General features: G+C 34.5%; 1 protein-coding gene across 1 annotated transcript in view; it reads right to left on the reverse strand.

The window, feature by feature from the left end:
* Positions 1 to 16,732, reverse strand: part of LRP1B (LDL receptor related protein 1B) — a 1,816,022-nt gene that overhangs the window by 556,569 nt on the left and 1,242,721 nt on the right. The window contains exon 32 of the mRNA XM_036254023.1: positions 11,855 to 12,004. Coding sequence (XP_036109916.1) covers positions 11,855 to 12,004 — 150 coding nt within the window. The remainder of the gene's footprint in view (positions 1 to 11,854; positions 12,005 to 16,732) is intronic.

The raw sequence follows: 16,732 nt of genomic DNA on the forward strand, positions 1-16,732 counted from the left end.
TTACAATTGTAAATAAATTCCTGCTCTAAAATAACCTACTTGTCAGGTGCAGTCTTGTGGAGATATCCATATATGTAGCTATATGTAGATACATTGTCATGTATCTTCTGAATACGCACAACGAGAAGAGTGGCAACATTATGCACTACAAATAGCACAGGAATTGCCTAAAGACCAGAAAGAAAATTGAAAAAAATTAAAAAGAAGACAAATTTTTTTTATAAGTTTAAATTGGTCAACTGAAAAAAAAATTTACAAAAAAACAGTATAAGAAAAAAAATTGGTGAAATTGATAGCAGAAGGATAGAAATTTAGGAATAAAACTGCAGCAAAGGAAAGCCACTAAGACATCTGAATCAGCATCATGTCAGATATCTGAAAATGCCCAGCTAGATAAAATTAGAGTATTTTAAGGATCCCATTAAGTGACCAAACTCCATCTTTGATGTTTGTATAAAACTCTACTTTTTCAAAAGTTCATTCATATTCATTTACATGTGATTCTCACAAGTTTGTGACAGAGGCAAACATATGTAATATCTGTATTTTTCAGCTATAAAAACTGAAAAAGATAACAGCACTTAATGGTGAGGCAGGATAGTAAGAAAGGAGGGAAATTCCTTGACAAGTGGAATAGGGGAAACTGAGACAGAATAACTAAACAAGGCCAAACAATGCGTGCAATTTACAGCCAGCTATTGAATTACACAGTTTTATCTTCCTTAACCAAAATCTCTTAGGAGCAAAGGATTTACACATTCCAGATGGTCCCAGGAGAGACCAGCCTTGGTCCAGTTCCTCTTCAGTGATGTTCTTTTTTTTTTTTTTATCCTCACCCTAGGACATTCTTCCTTTTTTTTTTTTTTTTTTCCTGTTCAGATAGAGTGGGAGGAAGAGAGAGAGAGAAACATCGATGTGAAGGGACACATTGAGTGGCTGCCACCCGCACGACCAACCAGGGCCAGCGACAAACTGCAATCGAGGTACATGCCCTTTGCGGGACCTGAACCCGGGTCTCTCTGGACCACAGGCCAATGCTCTAACCACTGAGCCAAACTGGCCAGGGCTTCAGTGATGTTCTTTAAAAATAAAACTACCCAGAAAATAACTCTTGATCTCTCTATACACACATTTTGATGAATCAATGCACTGAGGACACACCTGGAAAGCTGATGAATATTCTGATATGACCCTCCCTTGAGACCTCCCCTTGCATTCTCAGGGGCCAAAGAAAGATAAAAAGCCTCAAGACAAAGACATAGTGCACTCTTGCTAGAGCACACCCATGCCTCATAATTCTGCTCTCTTTCTCCTAGACTCTAAGTTTCCCCATGAAACCTGCAACCAGGGGAGCAGTGGGCAGTAGTAACTTGTCACAGGCTTACCCCTAAACCTATCTTCAAGGCCACCTTTCCCTCTGACTTTCCAGTGAGCTAAGAGCAGCCTCACCTTGGCTCACTTCTTTCCTATGACACTCCTAGGGAGCCAAAGCAGCCCCCCCTAGGCTCTCTCCTCTTGCTTCTTCTACTTTAAGCCCTTCCTTTGTTTCACTGTCCCCAGCTTTAATAAATATCCTCTCAAAATCACCTGCACTCACATTATTAAATCTGTCCTGCACAAAGTCAAGAACTCACGCTCTACTGGTGGGCCTGAGGCAGACCTGCTCTGGGCCCAGGCTCCAACAGATTTGTTGAAAGAAGCCTCCCTTCTCTCATTACTTCATAGAAATGTTTGTTTTTCTGAGACTCGTATCCATATTTATATTCATCCTACAGAGCCAGGCACAATGTCTACAAAAAAGGTATTAAATACATGTTGAAATAAACTGAATTTAATTTTTTTTTCTTGTCATCTGTTCAAGATGGTAGAATAGGTCATTGCTGTGCTCATATCCTCCAATAACAACATTAAAATTACAACTTAATTACAGAACAACCACCCTTAAGAACCACCTGAAGACTACCTGAACAAAACACCTATAACTAAGACAAGAAAAAAGAAACCATATTGAGGCTGGTAGAAAGGGCAGACACACAAAACGGACTGATCCCATATCCAAGTGGAGCGGTTACGAAATGGGGGTGGATATCAGCTACAGATATCCCAGAGGAATGAGGGGTTCCAGCCTCACACCAGGCTCCCTGGCCCAGACCAAGAGTGCAGGGAAAGGAGTATCCATATCTGGTGGTAAGAATGAGAGGATTCCATTCTGGTGACACAGTGGGCTGCTATAGACACAGGAGTCCTATTAAAGGGCCTGAGCATAGACTCACTGGTTCATGAACACTCACCCTAAGCTCTAGTAAAGGGACAGCAGCACTAAAAGTGCCAGGGAAATATGGAGAGGAATTGAACAGTCTAACTTTAGGGTGATAGCTGGAGGGACAGCTCTCTCCAGGGCTGAAATGCTGTTGGGTATCACTGTTCCTTCCTTGAGTATTTCCCACGCACAGCCTGCAAGTGCACATAGGCACCAAATCCGAGGCTCCATTAACCTGGCTCACACTGCTCATGCCACCCTGGTAATTTGTGAAACCCGGCCCCACCCAACTGACATACTGTCCTGAACCTCTTTCAGCAATTTTTTACACAAGGGCTGGCTTTGGTTTGCACTGAGGACTTTCCTAAAATCTCTCCAAGGTCCACAAATCTAAAACAAGAAGGGACTGGCCTTGGGGTGTCTTGCACCTTTTGCTAAGTGACTCTAAGCCTGGCTCTAGTAGTGGCCAACCTCGATTTGCAGTATAGCTTCTCCCAGGATCCTCCAAGGAAAATATAGTCAGGTAATCAATTTATAGTTAACTCCAGGTGGTCCCAGATCAGAGACAAGCTGCATCTGACTTTGGTCTGGGGAGGACAACAGAGAATGTCAGCTCAATAAAAAACCCAAAGGGTGGACTTGGTAGGCACCAGAGTGCTAGTAAAACAAATCCTGTTCTCTGGGGTCAGACCCCACAACAGCTCCACCATTTTAGTAACAGTCAGTCCTCACAGATAGTCAATCCCATCCATTGACAACAATTAAGGCTCAACTACAACAGGAAGATACACACAACACACACAACAAACACTGTGGCAACACCTAGATCAGGTGACCATGGAGACTACACACTGGGCCCTACAGAATACCTACTACATAAGGCCACCCTGCCAAGATGGAAGGATGTAGTAGACCTACCTAATACATAGAAACAAATACAGGGAGTCAACAAAAATGAGGATACCAAGAAATATCCCAAATGAAAATAGCAGAAAACTCCAGAAAAGAACTAAACAGAATGGAGGCAAGCAATTTACCAGATACAGAGTTCAAAATAATGGTTATAAGGGGAAGACTAGATGAACTCCTTAAGAACTAATACAAAGAGAAAACAAAACCAACAACAACAACAACAAAGAACCAGTGAGAAACAAATAATACAATAATTAAAATGAAGAACGCATTAGATGGAGTCAATATCATAGTAGATGAAGTGAAGGATGGAATCAGAGATTTGGAATACAAAATAGCATAAAATACAAATCAGAAAAGCCAAAAATAAATAAATAAATAAAAATTGAAAATAGAGCCTAGCTGGTGTGGCTCAGTGGATTGAGTGTTGTCCCATTGACTAAGAGGTCCCAGTTTGATTCCCTGTCAGGCCACATGCCCGGGTTGTGGGCTCAATCCCCGGTAGGAGGGGTGCAAGGCAGTCGATTGATGTGTCTCTCTCACATCAATGTTTCTATCTCTTTCTCTCTAAAAAATAAATAAATAAAAACATATTAAAAATAGATTAAGGGACCACTGAAATGACATCAAGAGTAACAAAATTCACATCATGGGAATACCAGTAGGAGAAGAGAGAGACCAAGGCATTGAAAAGTTATTTGAAGAAAAAATGACTGAAACTTTCATAAAGAAAATAGAAATACATGTACTGACAGGGCAGAATCCCAAACAAGATGACCCAATGCCCACAACAAAACATAAGATAATTAAAATGCCAATGGTTGAAAACAAAGTAAAAATCTTAAAGCAGCAAGAAAAAAGCAGTAGTTACCTACAATGGTACTCCCCATAAGATTTCTTAACTGATTTTTCAACAGAAACTTTGCAGGCCAGAAGGGATTGGCATGAAATATTTCAAGTAATGAAAGGCAAGGACCTACAACCAACATTACTCTACCCAGCAAGGGTATCATTTAGAACTGAAAGAGAAATAAAGCTTTTCCAAGAGAGAAAAAAAAAAAAAACTAAAGTTTATCACCACCAACAAACATTGCAAGAAATGATAAAGGGACCTCTTTAGGAAGAATAAGGGGGAAAAAGATAACAATATGAATAATGAAATGGCAATAACAACATATCTATCAATAATTACTTTAAATGTAAATTAATTAAATGTTTCAATCAGAATATAGGATAGCTGAATGGATAAGAAAACAAGACCCATATATATGCTGCCTATAAGAGATTCACCTCAGATCCACACAGACTGAGAGAAAAAAGATGGAAAGAAATATTTCATGCAAATATAAACAAACAAGCAAGCTGGGGTAGCAATACTTATGAGTCAAAATAGACTTCAATACAAGGGCTATAACAAGTACAAAAAAATGGGCATTTTAAAATGATAAAGGAATAAATCTAACAAGATATCACCATTGTGAACAGACACATACGATGTAGGAGCACCTAAGTATATAAAGCAAATATTTATGAACATAAAAGGAAGGATCAATAGTAACACAGTCAGATTAGGAAACTTTAACACCCCATTGACATCAATGAACAGATCATCCAGACAGAAAATCAATAATGAAACAGTGTCCTGAGATGACACATTAGATCATATGGATTTAATTGATATTTTTACATGTTTTACCCTAAAGCAGTAGAATATACATTCTTTTGAAGTGCACATGAAACATTTTCTAGATAGATCATATAAATTTAAGAAGATTGAAATCACATCAAGCATTTTTCTGATCAATATTGTATGGAAGTTTTATATAACTACCAACTTGTACTCTTTAATACCTTCACCTTTTTTACCCAGCTCCCCAGATCCCTCACTTCTGTCACTTGTCAGTCTCTTCTCTGTATCTATAAGTCTCTTTCTCTTGTTTGTTTTGATCTGTAGATTCCACATATAAGTGAAGTCCTGTGGTATTTTTCTTTCTCTATCTCACTTATCTCAGCCCAATACCCTGTCTGTCCATCCATGCTGTTGCAAAAGGTAAGATTTTATTTATTTTATGGCCAAGAAGAGTTTCATTAGGTATATATACCATATATTTTTAGTCCACTCCTCTATGATGGACACTGGATTGCTTCCATTTCTTGGCTATTGTAAATAATGCTTGCAGAATAATCACAGATATGTAAATTGCAGCATAAGAAATATGGTAAATAATATCAAAATAACTATATATGGGGTCAGGTGGGTAATTAAAACATTGGGGAGACTACTCTGTAAACTGCATGATTGTCTAACCATTATGCTGTACCTGTGAAACTAATATAGAATAACACTGAATGTAAACTGTAATTGAAAAAAAATGTTTAAATGATATGAAACTCAAAATCAATTATAATAATACAACTTAAAATCACACAAACGCATAAAGACAAAATAACATGCCACTAAACAATGAATGGGTTAGCAATGAGATCAAGGAAGAAATTAAAACAAACAAACAAACAAACAAAAAACAATCTTGAAACAAATAATAATGACAACATGACCCAAAATCTATGGGAAACAGCCAAAGAAGATAGGTTCTAAGAGGGAATTTCACAGTAATTTAGGTCTACCTCAAGAAACAAAGAAATCTCAAATAAAGAGACTAACATTACAATAAGAAACCAGATAAAGAAAGAACAAGCAATTCCCAAAGTAAGTATAAAGAAAGAAATAACAATAATTAGAATAGGGAAAAAATAAAGTTAAAAAAAATACAAAGGATCAAGGAAACCAAGAAATGGTTCTTTGAAAAGATACAAAGTTGATAAACCTTTAACAAAACATATTGAGATAAAAAAAAAAGAAAGAGGACCCACATACATAAAATGAGAAATGAATTAAGAGTGAAAACTGACACCATAGAAATTCAAAGAATTATAAGAAAACACTAAGATCAATTATATGTGGACAAGTAGGAAAACCTAAAAAACAAAAACAAAAACAATAGATTCCTAGAGAAAGGCAATCTCCCAAGACTGAATCAACAGGAAACAGAAAATCTGAATAGACTAATAATTATTAACAAAATTGAATTAGTAGTAAAAAATCTCCTAGCACACAAAATTACTGGAGCAGATGACTTGACAGGAGAATTTTACCAAATATTCAAAGAAGAATATTTCAAAAAAAACTAAAGAAGAGGGAAGCCTCCCATGCAAATTTTATGAGATCAGAATTATCCCAATTCCAAAATCAGACAAAGACATTACAAAAAATAAAATTAAAGGCCAATATCCCTGATAAACACAGAGGCTAAAATCTTCACCAAAATATTAGCACACCCAATTCAACAATACAGTAAAAAGATCATACAATATGATCAAGTAGGATTTATTCCAGGGATACAAGGATGGTTCAATATCTGCGAATCAATAAATGTGATACATCACAAAAACAAACTGAATGATAATAATTATATGATTATATAAGTAGACACTGAAAAAGCATTTGACAAAATCCAGCATCTATTTATGATAAAAACTATCAACAAAGTGGAAATAGAGGAAACATACCTCAACACAATAAAAGCTATATATAACAAACCTACCCGCAGAAAACATCATACTAAACTCAAAGCTACAAGCATTCTCCTTAAGATTGAAAATAAAACAAAAAAGTCTACTTTCAGCATGTTATTCAACAGAGGTTTGGAAATCCTAGCCACATCAATCAGACAAGAAAAAGCAATAAAAGGCTTTCAAATTCTAATGAAGATGTAAAATTGCAAATGACATGATATTATATACACTCTAACAACTACGTTAAAAAACTATTAGAACAAATAGACAAATTCAACAAAGTAACAGCATACAAAATTAATATCTAGAAATCTACTGCATTTTTAAACACCCATAACAAACTATTCAAAAGAGAAATTAAGAACATAATCACAATTACACTTACATCAAAAAATACATAGGAATAAATTTAATCAAAGATGTAAAATACTGTACTCAGAAAATTATAACAACGAAGAACGAAATTTAAAAAGTGTGAGACATTGAAGAAGAAACCATTAAATGGAGGCATAAACCATGTTCATGGACAGGTAGAATTAACATTATTAAAATGGCCATACTACCTAAAGCAATCTATAGATGCAACACTATTCTTAATAAAATACCAATGGCATTTTTCAAAGAAGTGGAACAAATAATCCCAAACTTTATATCAAACCACAAAAGGCCCTGAAAAGCCAAAGCAATCTTGAGAAAGAATAAAGTTAGATGTATCATGTTACCTGAAATCAGACTATCCTATAAGACTATGATATTCAAAACAGCATTGTAGTGGCATAAAAACAGATACACAGACCAATGGAACAGAACAGAGAACCCAGAAATAAAACCTCACCTATATGGTCAATTAATAACAAAGGAGACAAGAATATGCAGTGGGATATTGACGGTCTCTTCAACACATGGTTTTGGAAAAATTATACATACATACAGGCAAAAATATGAAATAGACCACCTTTTTTTTTTACATCATATACAAAAATAAACTATAAATTGATTAAATACTAAAATGGAAGACCCCAAACCATAAAACTCCTTGAAGAAAACATAAGCAGTAAACTCTCTGACATTGCTCTTAGTAATATTTATTTGCGTATGTCTCCTGAAGCAGGAGAAACAAAAGGGAAAATGAACATTTGGGACTATATCAATCTAAACAGTTTTGTATAGCAAATAAAACGCTAAAAAAAATGAAAAGTTAACCTACTTAATGATTGAAGATATTCTCCAATTATACATCAGATAAAAGGTTAATATCTAAAACATATTTTTTTTAAAAAAATCATACAACTTAACATCAAAAACACAAAAGCAATCTGATTAAAAACTGGGCAGAGAACCTGAATAGACATTTCTCCAAAGAGGACAAGGAGATGGCCAAAGACATATGAAATAATGCTCAAGGACACTAATCATCAGAGAAATGCAAACTAAAACCACAATGAGAGTTCAGCCGGTGTCGCTCAGTGGTTGAACGTCGAACCATGTACCAAGAGGTCGCCAGTTCAATTCCCGGTCAGGACACATGCCCAGGTTGTAGGCCTGATCCCCATTTTGGGCCATGCAGGAGGCAGCCAGTCAATGTTCTCTCTCATTGATGTTTCTATCTTTCTCTCCCTCTCACTTCTTCTCTCTCTAAAACCAATAAAGGAAAAATAAATAAATATAAAACCACAATGAGATATCACCTCACACCTATCAGAATGACTATCATCAATAAATAAACAAACAAATGTTGGTGAGGATGTGAAGCAAAGTGAAATTTCTGTACACTGTTGGTGGAATTGCAAATTGGTACAACCACTATTGAAAACAGTATGAAATTTCCTTAAAAAAAAAAAAAAAAGGACTTCTTTATGACCCAGCAATTCACTTTGGGGTATATATCCAAAGAAACCCTAAATGCTAGTTTGAAAATATATATGCACCCCTATGTTCATAGCCATGTTACTTACAATAGCCAAGATATGGGAGCTACTCAAGTGTCCAACAAAAGATGAGTAAATACAGAAGATGTGGTACTTTTTCATAAAAAAGAATGAAATCATTTACAATAATATGAAAAGACCTAGAAAGTATTATGCTAAGTGCAAGAAGTCAGACAGAGAAAGACAAATACTATATGAGTTCTCTTATATACGGAATCTAAAAAAACAAAATAATCAAACAAACACACAACTTCATAGATATAGGGAACAAACTGATGATTGCCAGAGTGGAGGGGTGTTGGGGGGCTGGGTGAAAAAGGTAAAAGGATTGAGAAGTACAAGTTGGTAGTTACAAAATAGTCACTCACAGGAATGTAAAGTGTAGCCTAGGGAATATAGTCAATAATGATGTAATAACTATATATGGTGCCATGTGGTTCTAGGCTTATTGGAGGATCACTTCATAAGTTATATAAAGGTCTAACCAGTATGCTGTATACTTGAAACTAATATTGAATGCTAACTGTAACTGAAAAAAATTTTAAAGATCTTATATTCTAGACTCATCCTGTTTTAAAAAATAATTTCCAATATCTAAACCTATGTACTTACATGAAATAGTGTTAATCTAACTAAAATTAAAGGTGATAAAAACACATATTTTGTCTAGAAAATAAAATTTCAAACCTTATCTCAATGAACAATCATTTACTTATAAGCCACATACCTTCATAAATACTCATTACAAAACCAAAACCAAAAATCTCACATTAAATTTGTGAAATGAGGAAAGAAGAAAAGATTGTAGCATATGGAATTAAAAGACCTAATTTATTACCTATGTAAATAAACCTTTATAATATATTCAAGTTGTCCTTTCATAAATAGTATATCCTGATTAAAAAGTTATTCTGAATACTTCATGATATTCAGAATTGTAAATGTGAAATTGGTTTTCTGATTCCCTGTCATCAAATGTAACTACTGAGATTCTGCATGGACTAGCTAATCCTTACCCTATGACCTATCATGAACGTCACCTTAGAGCCAGCCATTTACTAAACAAAGATGCATTCTCACCAAAAAAGGGCTCCCTTATGATATTCCCTCATACATCTTTTTTTGTTGTTGTTTGTTTTTATTTTATTTATTTATTTATTTTTAATTAATTTATTTTTGTTACAGATGTTTCTCCTTTTTCCCCCACTGATACCCCCCTTCTCCTCCCTCCCCGCCCTCTCCCCAGCTTTGTTGTCCATGTTCATTGTTCATGCAGACATGCATATAAGTTCTGTGGTTTATCTCTCCCCCATCACCCCATCTTTTGGGGATTGTCAGTCTGTACCACACTTTTAAAAGTCAAACTATCTTTTAAAATTAAATTCACATTTAAAAATTCAGCTTCTAGTACCAAAACAGTAACATTTGATTATTTGTTCTATGGAAAGCCACATCTCCCTCTTAGCTTTGTAATTGTCTTACTTGCCTGGCAACTTATATTCCAGAACACTGAGGAAAAGAATTGAAAACAGGTTCAAATTATTAAAGTCCCCCTCCTAAAAATAGGCATGTTTTATTGAATTGTGCTTTGCTTTATTACACTTTGCAGATAGTTTTTAACACATCGAAAGTTTGTGGTAACCCTGTGTCAAGCAAGTCTATGGGAGTCATTTTCCAACTGCGTTTGCTCATTTCATGTCTCTGAGTCACATTTTGGTAATTCTCAAAATATTTCAAAATATTTTCAAAATTTTTCATTATTGTATATGTTATGATATAATTGTTTGGGGGAACCAGGAACTATGCCCATGTAGGACAGTTAACTTCATTGATAAATGCTGTGTGTGTTCTGACTGCTCCAGCGGTGGCTGTTTCTCATCTTTTTCCTCCTCCTTATGCCTCCCTATTTCCTGAGACACAGTAATATTGAAATTAGGTCGAGTAACAACCCTACAATGGCCTCAAAGTGTTCAAGTGAAAGAAAGAGTCACACATAATTACAGCAAAAGCTAGAATGACTAAGCTCGGTGGGAAAAGGCATGTGGGAAGCCCAGACAGGCCGAAACTCCAAGTCATGCACCAAACAGCGAAGCTGGGAATGCAAAGGAAAAGGTCACGAAGGAAATGAAAAGTGCTTCTCCTTTAGCGAACATACAGATAATAAGAAAGTGAAACAGTCTCATTGCTGAATCTACTCTTGGTGAAGGTGCTGTGAGGATTGTTGAAATGACAACAAAAGATTTACGATATTACATAAACTTGGTTGATAACACAGTGGCAGTTTATAAAGCAGTTTGGGAGGGTGAACTCCAACTCTGAGTGTTCTACCATGGGCAAAATGCTGTCACACAGCATTGCATGCTACAGAGAAATCACTTGTGACAGGAAGAGTCGTCTGATGTGACAAAGTTCATTGTAGTCCTCGTTTAAGAAATTGCTACAGACTTCAACAAGCACCCTTATCAGTTGTCAGCCATCAACACTGACGCAAGACCCTTCACCAGCAAAATGATTACAACTCTTGAAGAACTCAGATAATGATTAGCCTTTTTTAGCAATAATTTATTTTTTACATTTAGGCATGTACATGACTGTTTTAGACATAATGCTATTACATACTTAATAGACTACAGTATAGTGCAAATACAACTTTTATATGCACCAAGAAACCAGAAAATTAGTGTGGCTGACTAGCACTATTTGCTTTATTGTGGTGGTCTGGAACTGAACCTGCAATATCACTGAGATACACATGATAGAAACGAATTATTTGTGGCAGAATAATTTTGATCATTGTTCAATGGACCCTGTGGCCCTGACTCTTGAATTATCTGCATGGATCAAGCTCTCCTGTATAAGCAGAGATAAGCCAAGTTTATTATTGTGACAAATATACAAGGACCTTACACTTTAAAACACTATAACAGAACCCAGAAAATAATCATAAAATAAGACAATTCATAGTAAGCCAAGAATCAATAATAGTAGAGTCCCTGATCTGGATAATCTACAAGTCTGTTTGCTAAGATCAGGAAAATAATAAGAAGGAAAACACCCTCACCAAGATGTGCAATTTAAATGTGCTTCTGGTGTTAAGGGAGCAGTGACTCTTCTCAGCTTTTAACAGGTCACAATTAATCAACCCCCAATCAATACAAAACATCCGAACTGTACTTACCCATGATGGTTAGGGCTGTAGCTTTTGTTAATTCTTCTTTCATTGACTCTATTACTTCTAAATTACCGCCATCTAGGTTGCATCTATTTATGGTTCCATTTCCCGAACTGATCCAATAAAGCTTGTTTTCCACATAGTCTATCGATAGACCTGTAATTAAATTATACATCTTAAGCATAATGATAGCCACTTGAATTGTAATAGTCATCTGGCACTGGATTGAGTGGAAAAAGATGTGTTGCAAACTCAGATTTCTGTCCTAAAAACATGAAGTCTAGCTAATGGGAAATATACAGGGGTGGGCAAAAGTAAGTTAATAATAATAAATAATACAATAATTAATAAATAATAATATAAAAGTAAATTGTGTTTTGTATACTCACAACTGTAAACCTACTTTTGCCCATCATACAATTGTTTTAACTCTCAGTGAAACAATATACTTTTATAGCCATTTAACCATTATCTCTGTTGATTATCACAATTATCCTGTGACAGTGAGTTCTACTTTATGAAATAAGGAAAATAATACATAAAATAGTTAAAAATGAGTCCCTAGATAGTAGATGGTCATTCCAGAAATTTTAGTAAAGGTTCTATTTCCAAGTTGAGTGCCTGTCCTCTTATTCCACCAGTTGGCTTCAGGAAGTTTTATAGTGTAATACTTCTTTGGGATATGAATTTGACTCGTAAAATATGTAATTCTTCCTCTACTTCCAGTAAAATTTACCTTAGATAGATACAGACTTAAATTGGATGTTTCAACTTTTTTTCAAGTAAATCCAAAGGTGGAAGAATTTCAACAATTAAGAATTTCACTGATATATGGAATCGAATGGGGCTCATTTAGGGGCCGCCTAGGGAGATAAACCATTCAGCAAATATGTGAACTAAGCCAAAGTCACAATGAATCAATCTAGGAAGCTTTATTGTATTTCATGGACTGTTTTATATATATATATATATGATTTTTAAAAGGCTCGGTACATGTACATTTGATTGCCGCGGGTTCTTAGTGCACCTTTATTTAATTCCTTGCATGTTCAATAGGCTCAGGATCTACATTATAGCAAGTCTGTGGCTCCAATTTGGTTGTCTATGATCCAGAACTACGTGTGGTTCACAGGTAGTATATGCCTGAGTATATGTGGACATCCACACACTCAGGCACACAATACAATAAACTGTTTCTGAGATCTCTTTCAGAGAATGAATTGAAAAAACCACAATCTCTTCTCTATAAAAAACACCTAAGATTAAGGAAAAAGGAAGGGAGGGAAGAAAGAAAGAAGAAAGGGACAAAGGGAAATGGGTAGAGAAAGAGGGAGGGGAGACAAATGAAGAGAATTACAAATACAAGTGCATTGGGAGAGGATTAAACACAGCCCAAATAGTTTCAACTATGGATCATTCCCAGTCAGAGTGGAATTGATTTGTCAGACCAGTTTTAATCAAGTAGAAATAATCCAACAAGTCTATAAAATATAACAGAGATTTATTAACTTGTTGATATGTTTTGCTAATAGAAGTCTGGAAGGTTCACCAGAAAATTCACAATACATAAAATTAAACATTGCAAGGAAGACATTTTAAGTGTTTTTGTTGTTGTTTTGTTTTTTGATGACCACAGTGGATGATAGCCTTTAATCAATAATCAAATCATGACTATCACAGTTATATTTTATAGTGTAACATTTTCAGGGTGAAACTCTATTCACTATTCAATTTTTTTATGAGAAAAAAAGGTGGTTTTTTGGAGGAATCCGTGTGCATTTTTCCTAGTATAAAAAATTCTGGTTAAGACCACTTAATTTCCAGAAGTGGTCTATTTTACTTTCTGCTTAGTTGACTATCTAAAGCACATAATTCCATCTGTAACCAGCAATAAAGATAACTTTACTATAAATTTATGATACAAGAGACAACCCCAAACTTTCGGTTGCCAATTTTTTTATAAAGAATTGTGTAAACAAATACATTTATGAAGAATTCCCTTTAGGAAAGTTATCTATCCTTTTATGTATTTTAAATTTTATCTTTCAATCAAGCCAAGCCACCAGAGAAAAATACACATTTTTATATCATTGTATTTTTGTCCCTCTCTGAATCTCTTGCTGAATTGAGCTTTGGCATTGTGCCCTTGGTGTAAATGAAGGATGTTATAAGAAGTAGCCATAAGAAAAACACTGTTATACTTCCCAGGATATAGTATCTGAAAGTAGTACATCACAAAATGACCTCTTTATACAAGGACCCATGGGAGAAATTTCTATCAGGCCTTAGTATATATATGGAAAATATAAAATTGTAACTGATCATATTTCTCTCTTTGCTTTGGCTGCAAAGAAAGCAAAGAGTTCAATTGTGAGACATATCCAGCAACTGTAAGGGAATTGCATTTATGCTACTAATTTTACTCCTGGCTTAAGTGGAATAATCTATTATTGTCTTAACATTGATTTTTAAAATCAGTATTATTCTGGCCTTTCTTAGGGAATGTCTTTAAGTTTCTTCAACGTTTTTTGGAAGGAGAGTGCATTTTGGCTGAATGTGTCCAATTTCAAATTAGTCCACAATGTCAGAACTTTCCCATCCACCTTACGCCCTGCAGTTTCTAGAGTCTAATGTATGCTATGTAAAGCACTTATTGTACAGAGCAGGAGCTTACAGAGTTTGGGTCAACGTTCCCCAGAGCCTGCTACTCAACACATTTGATAATGGACTGCGAGTGCCTAGAGGAAAGGAAGGGGCTGTGTCAGTGAGCTTTGCATATTCAGTGCCTAGTATGATGCCCAGAACAAAGAAAAAAAATGTGTGAATACTGAATAAAGGAGTTATTTCAATAATCCCAATATTAAAATTATACATTATCTTCAAGGAGTTCTGCCTAGTAAAGTTAATTAATCCTCACAACAGATTTTTTTCTTAATATACTCCTTATACCCAGATACTGTGATAATAGGGAGGAATAGATGTATTTGCACAGCTTATATTTTTACATCAATATAAATAGGAATTTTAGGATTAATAGTTTTATGATTCACATGAAAAACACATTTAAAGTTTTTATATTAACCTATACATGTATGTGATATATGTCACCTAGCCACCTACATATATCCTCTTTCTAGAAAATATATCAGTTTAAGTCTTTAATGTTCTTGAATGTGTTCATTCACAAGTTTATAAAATACAATTGAAATATTTTTAAAATCCTATTATGAATTCAAGAAATGGGTGATATATTTTAAATTCATATGTAAAAGTATTTTTAGAAGTACATATGTATTAAGCTTATTAATATAAATATTTTTATAACATGAGATTGTTTTGATTTGCTAGCATCATATACTTAGGTCTTAATGACACTGAAAAGTTCACTGGTATTCATTTATTGGAATACAATCAAATCTCTGTTGCACAAGAGATGACTCACTAAGCCATAGACTTAGTTTTGATGCAAAACATTTATTTTTAAATCATCTGGACCTTCTTATCAAAAGAGAAAACCTAGATTCTATAACATAATAGGTATATCAAAGGGAAAAAGTCATAATTTAAATGAAAAAATATTTATTAAAAGAAAAATCTACCTTTTATCTCCTTCCTATTACTCTAATAATGCAGTTAATTCATATGCTTTTATTCTAACACTTTTTCTTAAGTCAAATACTTCTCCTAATTTATTATTTTATTTGAACATTTGATTGAAATAAGCTAAATTTTTCTTAATTGAATCAATATAATTTGCTAAAATAATATAATTGTTCTAATAATAGAAATAATTCAAACACTGATATAAAAAGTTTTATATAATATTTAAAAAATATAATCTAAATATATTTCCATATATTTCTAAAAATATTAAATCCATTAATTTTTAAGTGTTGTTACAATTAAGACTAAAAAGTATACTTTTGTGTCTAATTTCTTTTATTTCTCAAATGACTCAAAACTAAATAAAAAAAAGTACATAGTACAGAATTAAAACAAAAAAGCAAATATAGAGAAAACAAGAATAAGGTTAAACTAAAAAGCTTTCTAGAGATAGTGATAGAGATCCTCCTACTCCCAAACATTTCAATTTAATTGGCTTGAGTTGGCCCCAGGGCAGAGATCATAGGAGGAGAGAGGAAAGGGTTTTTTATCTTTGGGGTCCCCCCTCTCCTCTGCAAGTATCTACATTGCCCTAATTTTAAATAGATACAAATTTTTCTTAGAATCATCCTTCTCAATTCACTGCACTTTATGAAGTAATTAATACCACATAGAATTACAGTTAATTAACTTTGTTTCTGTTGCTTATTATATCAAGTTAATATTTCAACTTCTCCTCCTTCTCTAGCACATGTCTCTGTGCCTGGGCAATTTATCCTATATTTCAAGCTCTTGATGACTGGCCAAAATTTATACCTTGTGAAAATAACACATGAAAAATGGAGGAAAGGCCAGGACAAGTGACAGACTATTCCTTGAGAAGAGTTCTGCTCTAAAATACCATTTTTAAAAGCTTTAATTCCTATAGTTTTATAATTTTTCAAATCTATATTTAATAGCTTTATGAGTAAAATAGAACATAACATTTTAATCTCGTTAGTTTTTTTCTTTTTGTTTTCTTTTTGGATCTTCACCCGAGGATATTTTTCTATTCATTTTTAGATAGAGTGGGAGGGAGGAAGAGAGAGAGAGAGAGACATCAATGTGAGAGAGACACATGACCCTGATCAGGACCAGTGATTGAACCTGCAACCCAGGTATGTGCCCTTGACCAGGAATTGAACCTGTGAACCTTGGTCCTCGGGGCAACACTCCAACGACTGAGCCAAATTATCCAGGTCAGAACAAAATATTTTTAAAAGCATTGAATTGTATCACTTT

This window comes from Molossus molossus, unplaced genomic scaffold (assembly GCF_014108415.1).
Source record: "Molossus molossus isolate mMolMol1 unplaced genomic scaffold, mMolMol1.p scaffold_m16_p_11, whole genome shotgun sequence".
In the NCBI taxonomy this organism is placed as follows: Eukaryota; Metazoa; Chordata; class Mammalia; order Chiroptera; family Molossidae; genus Molossus; species Molossus molossus.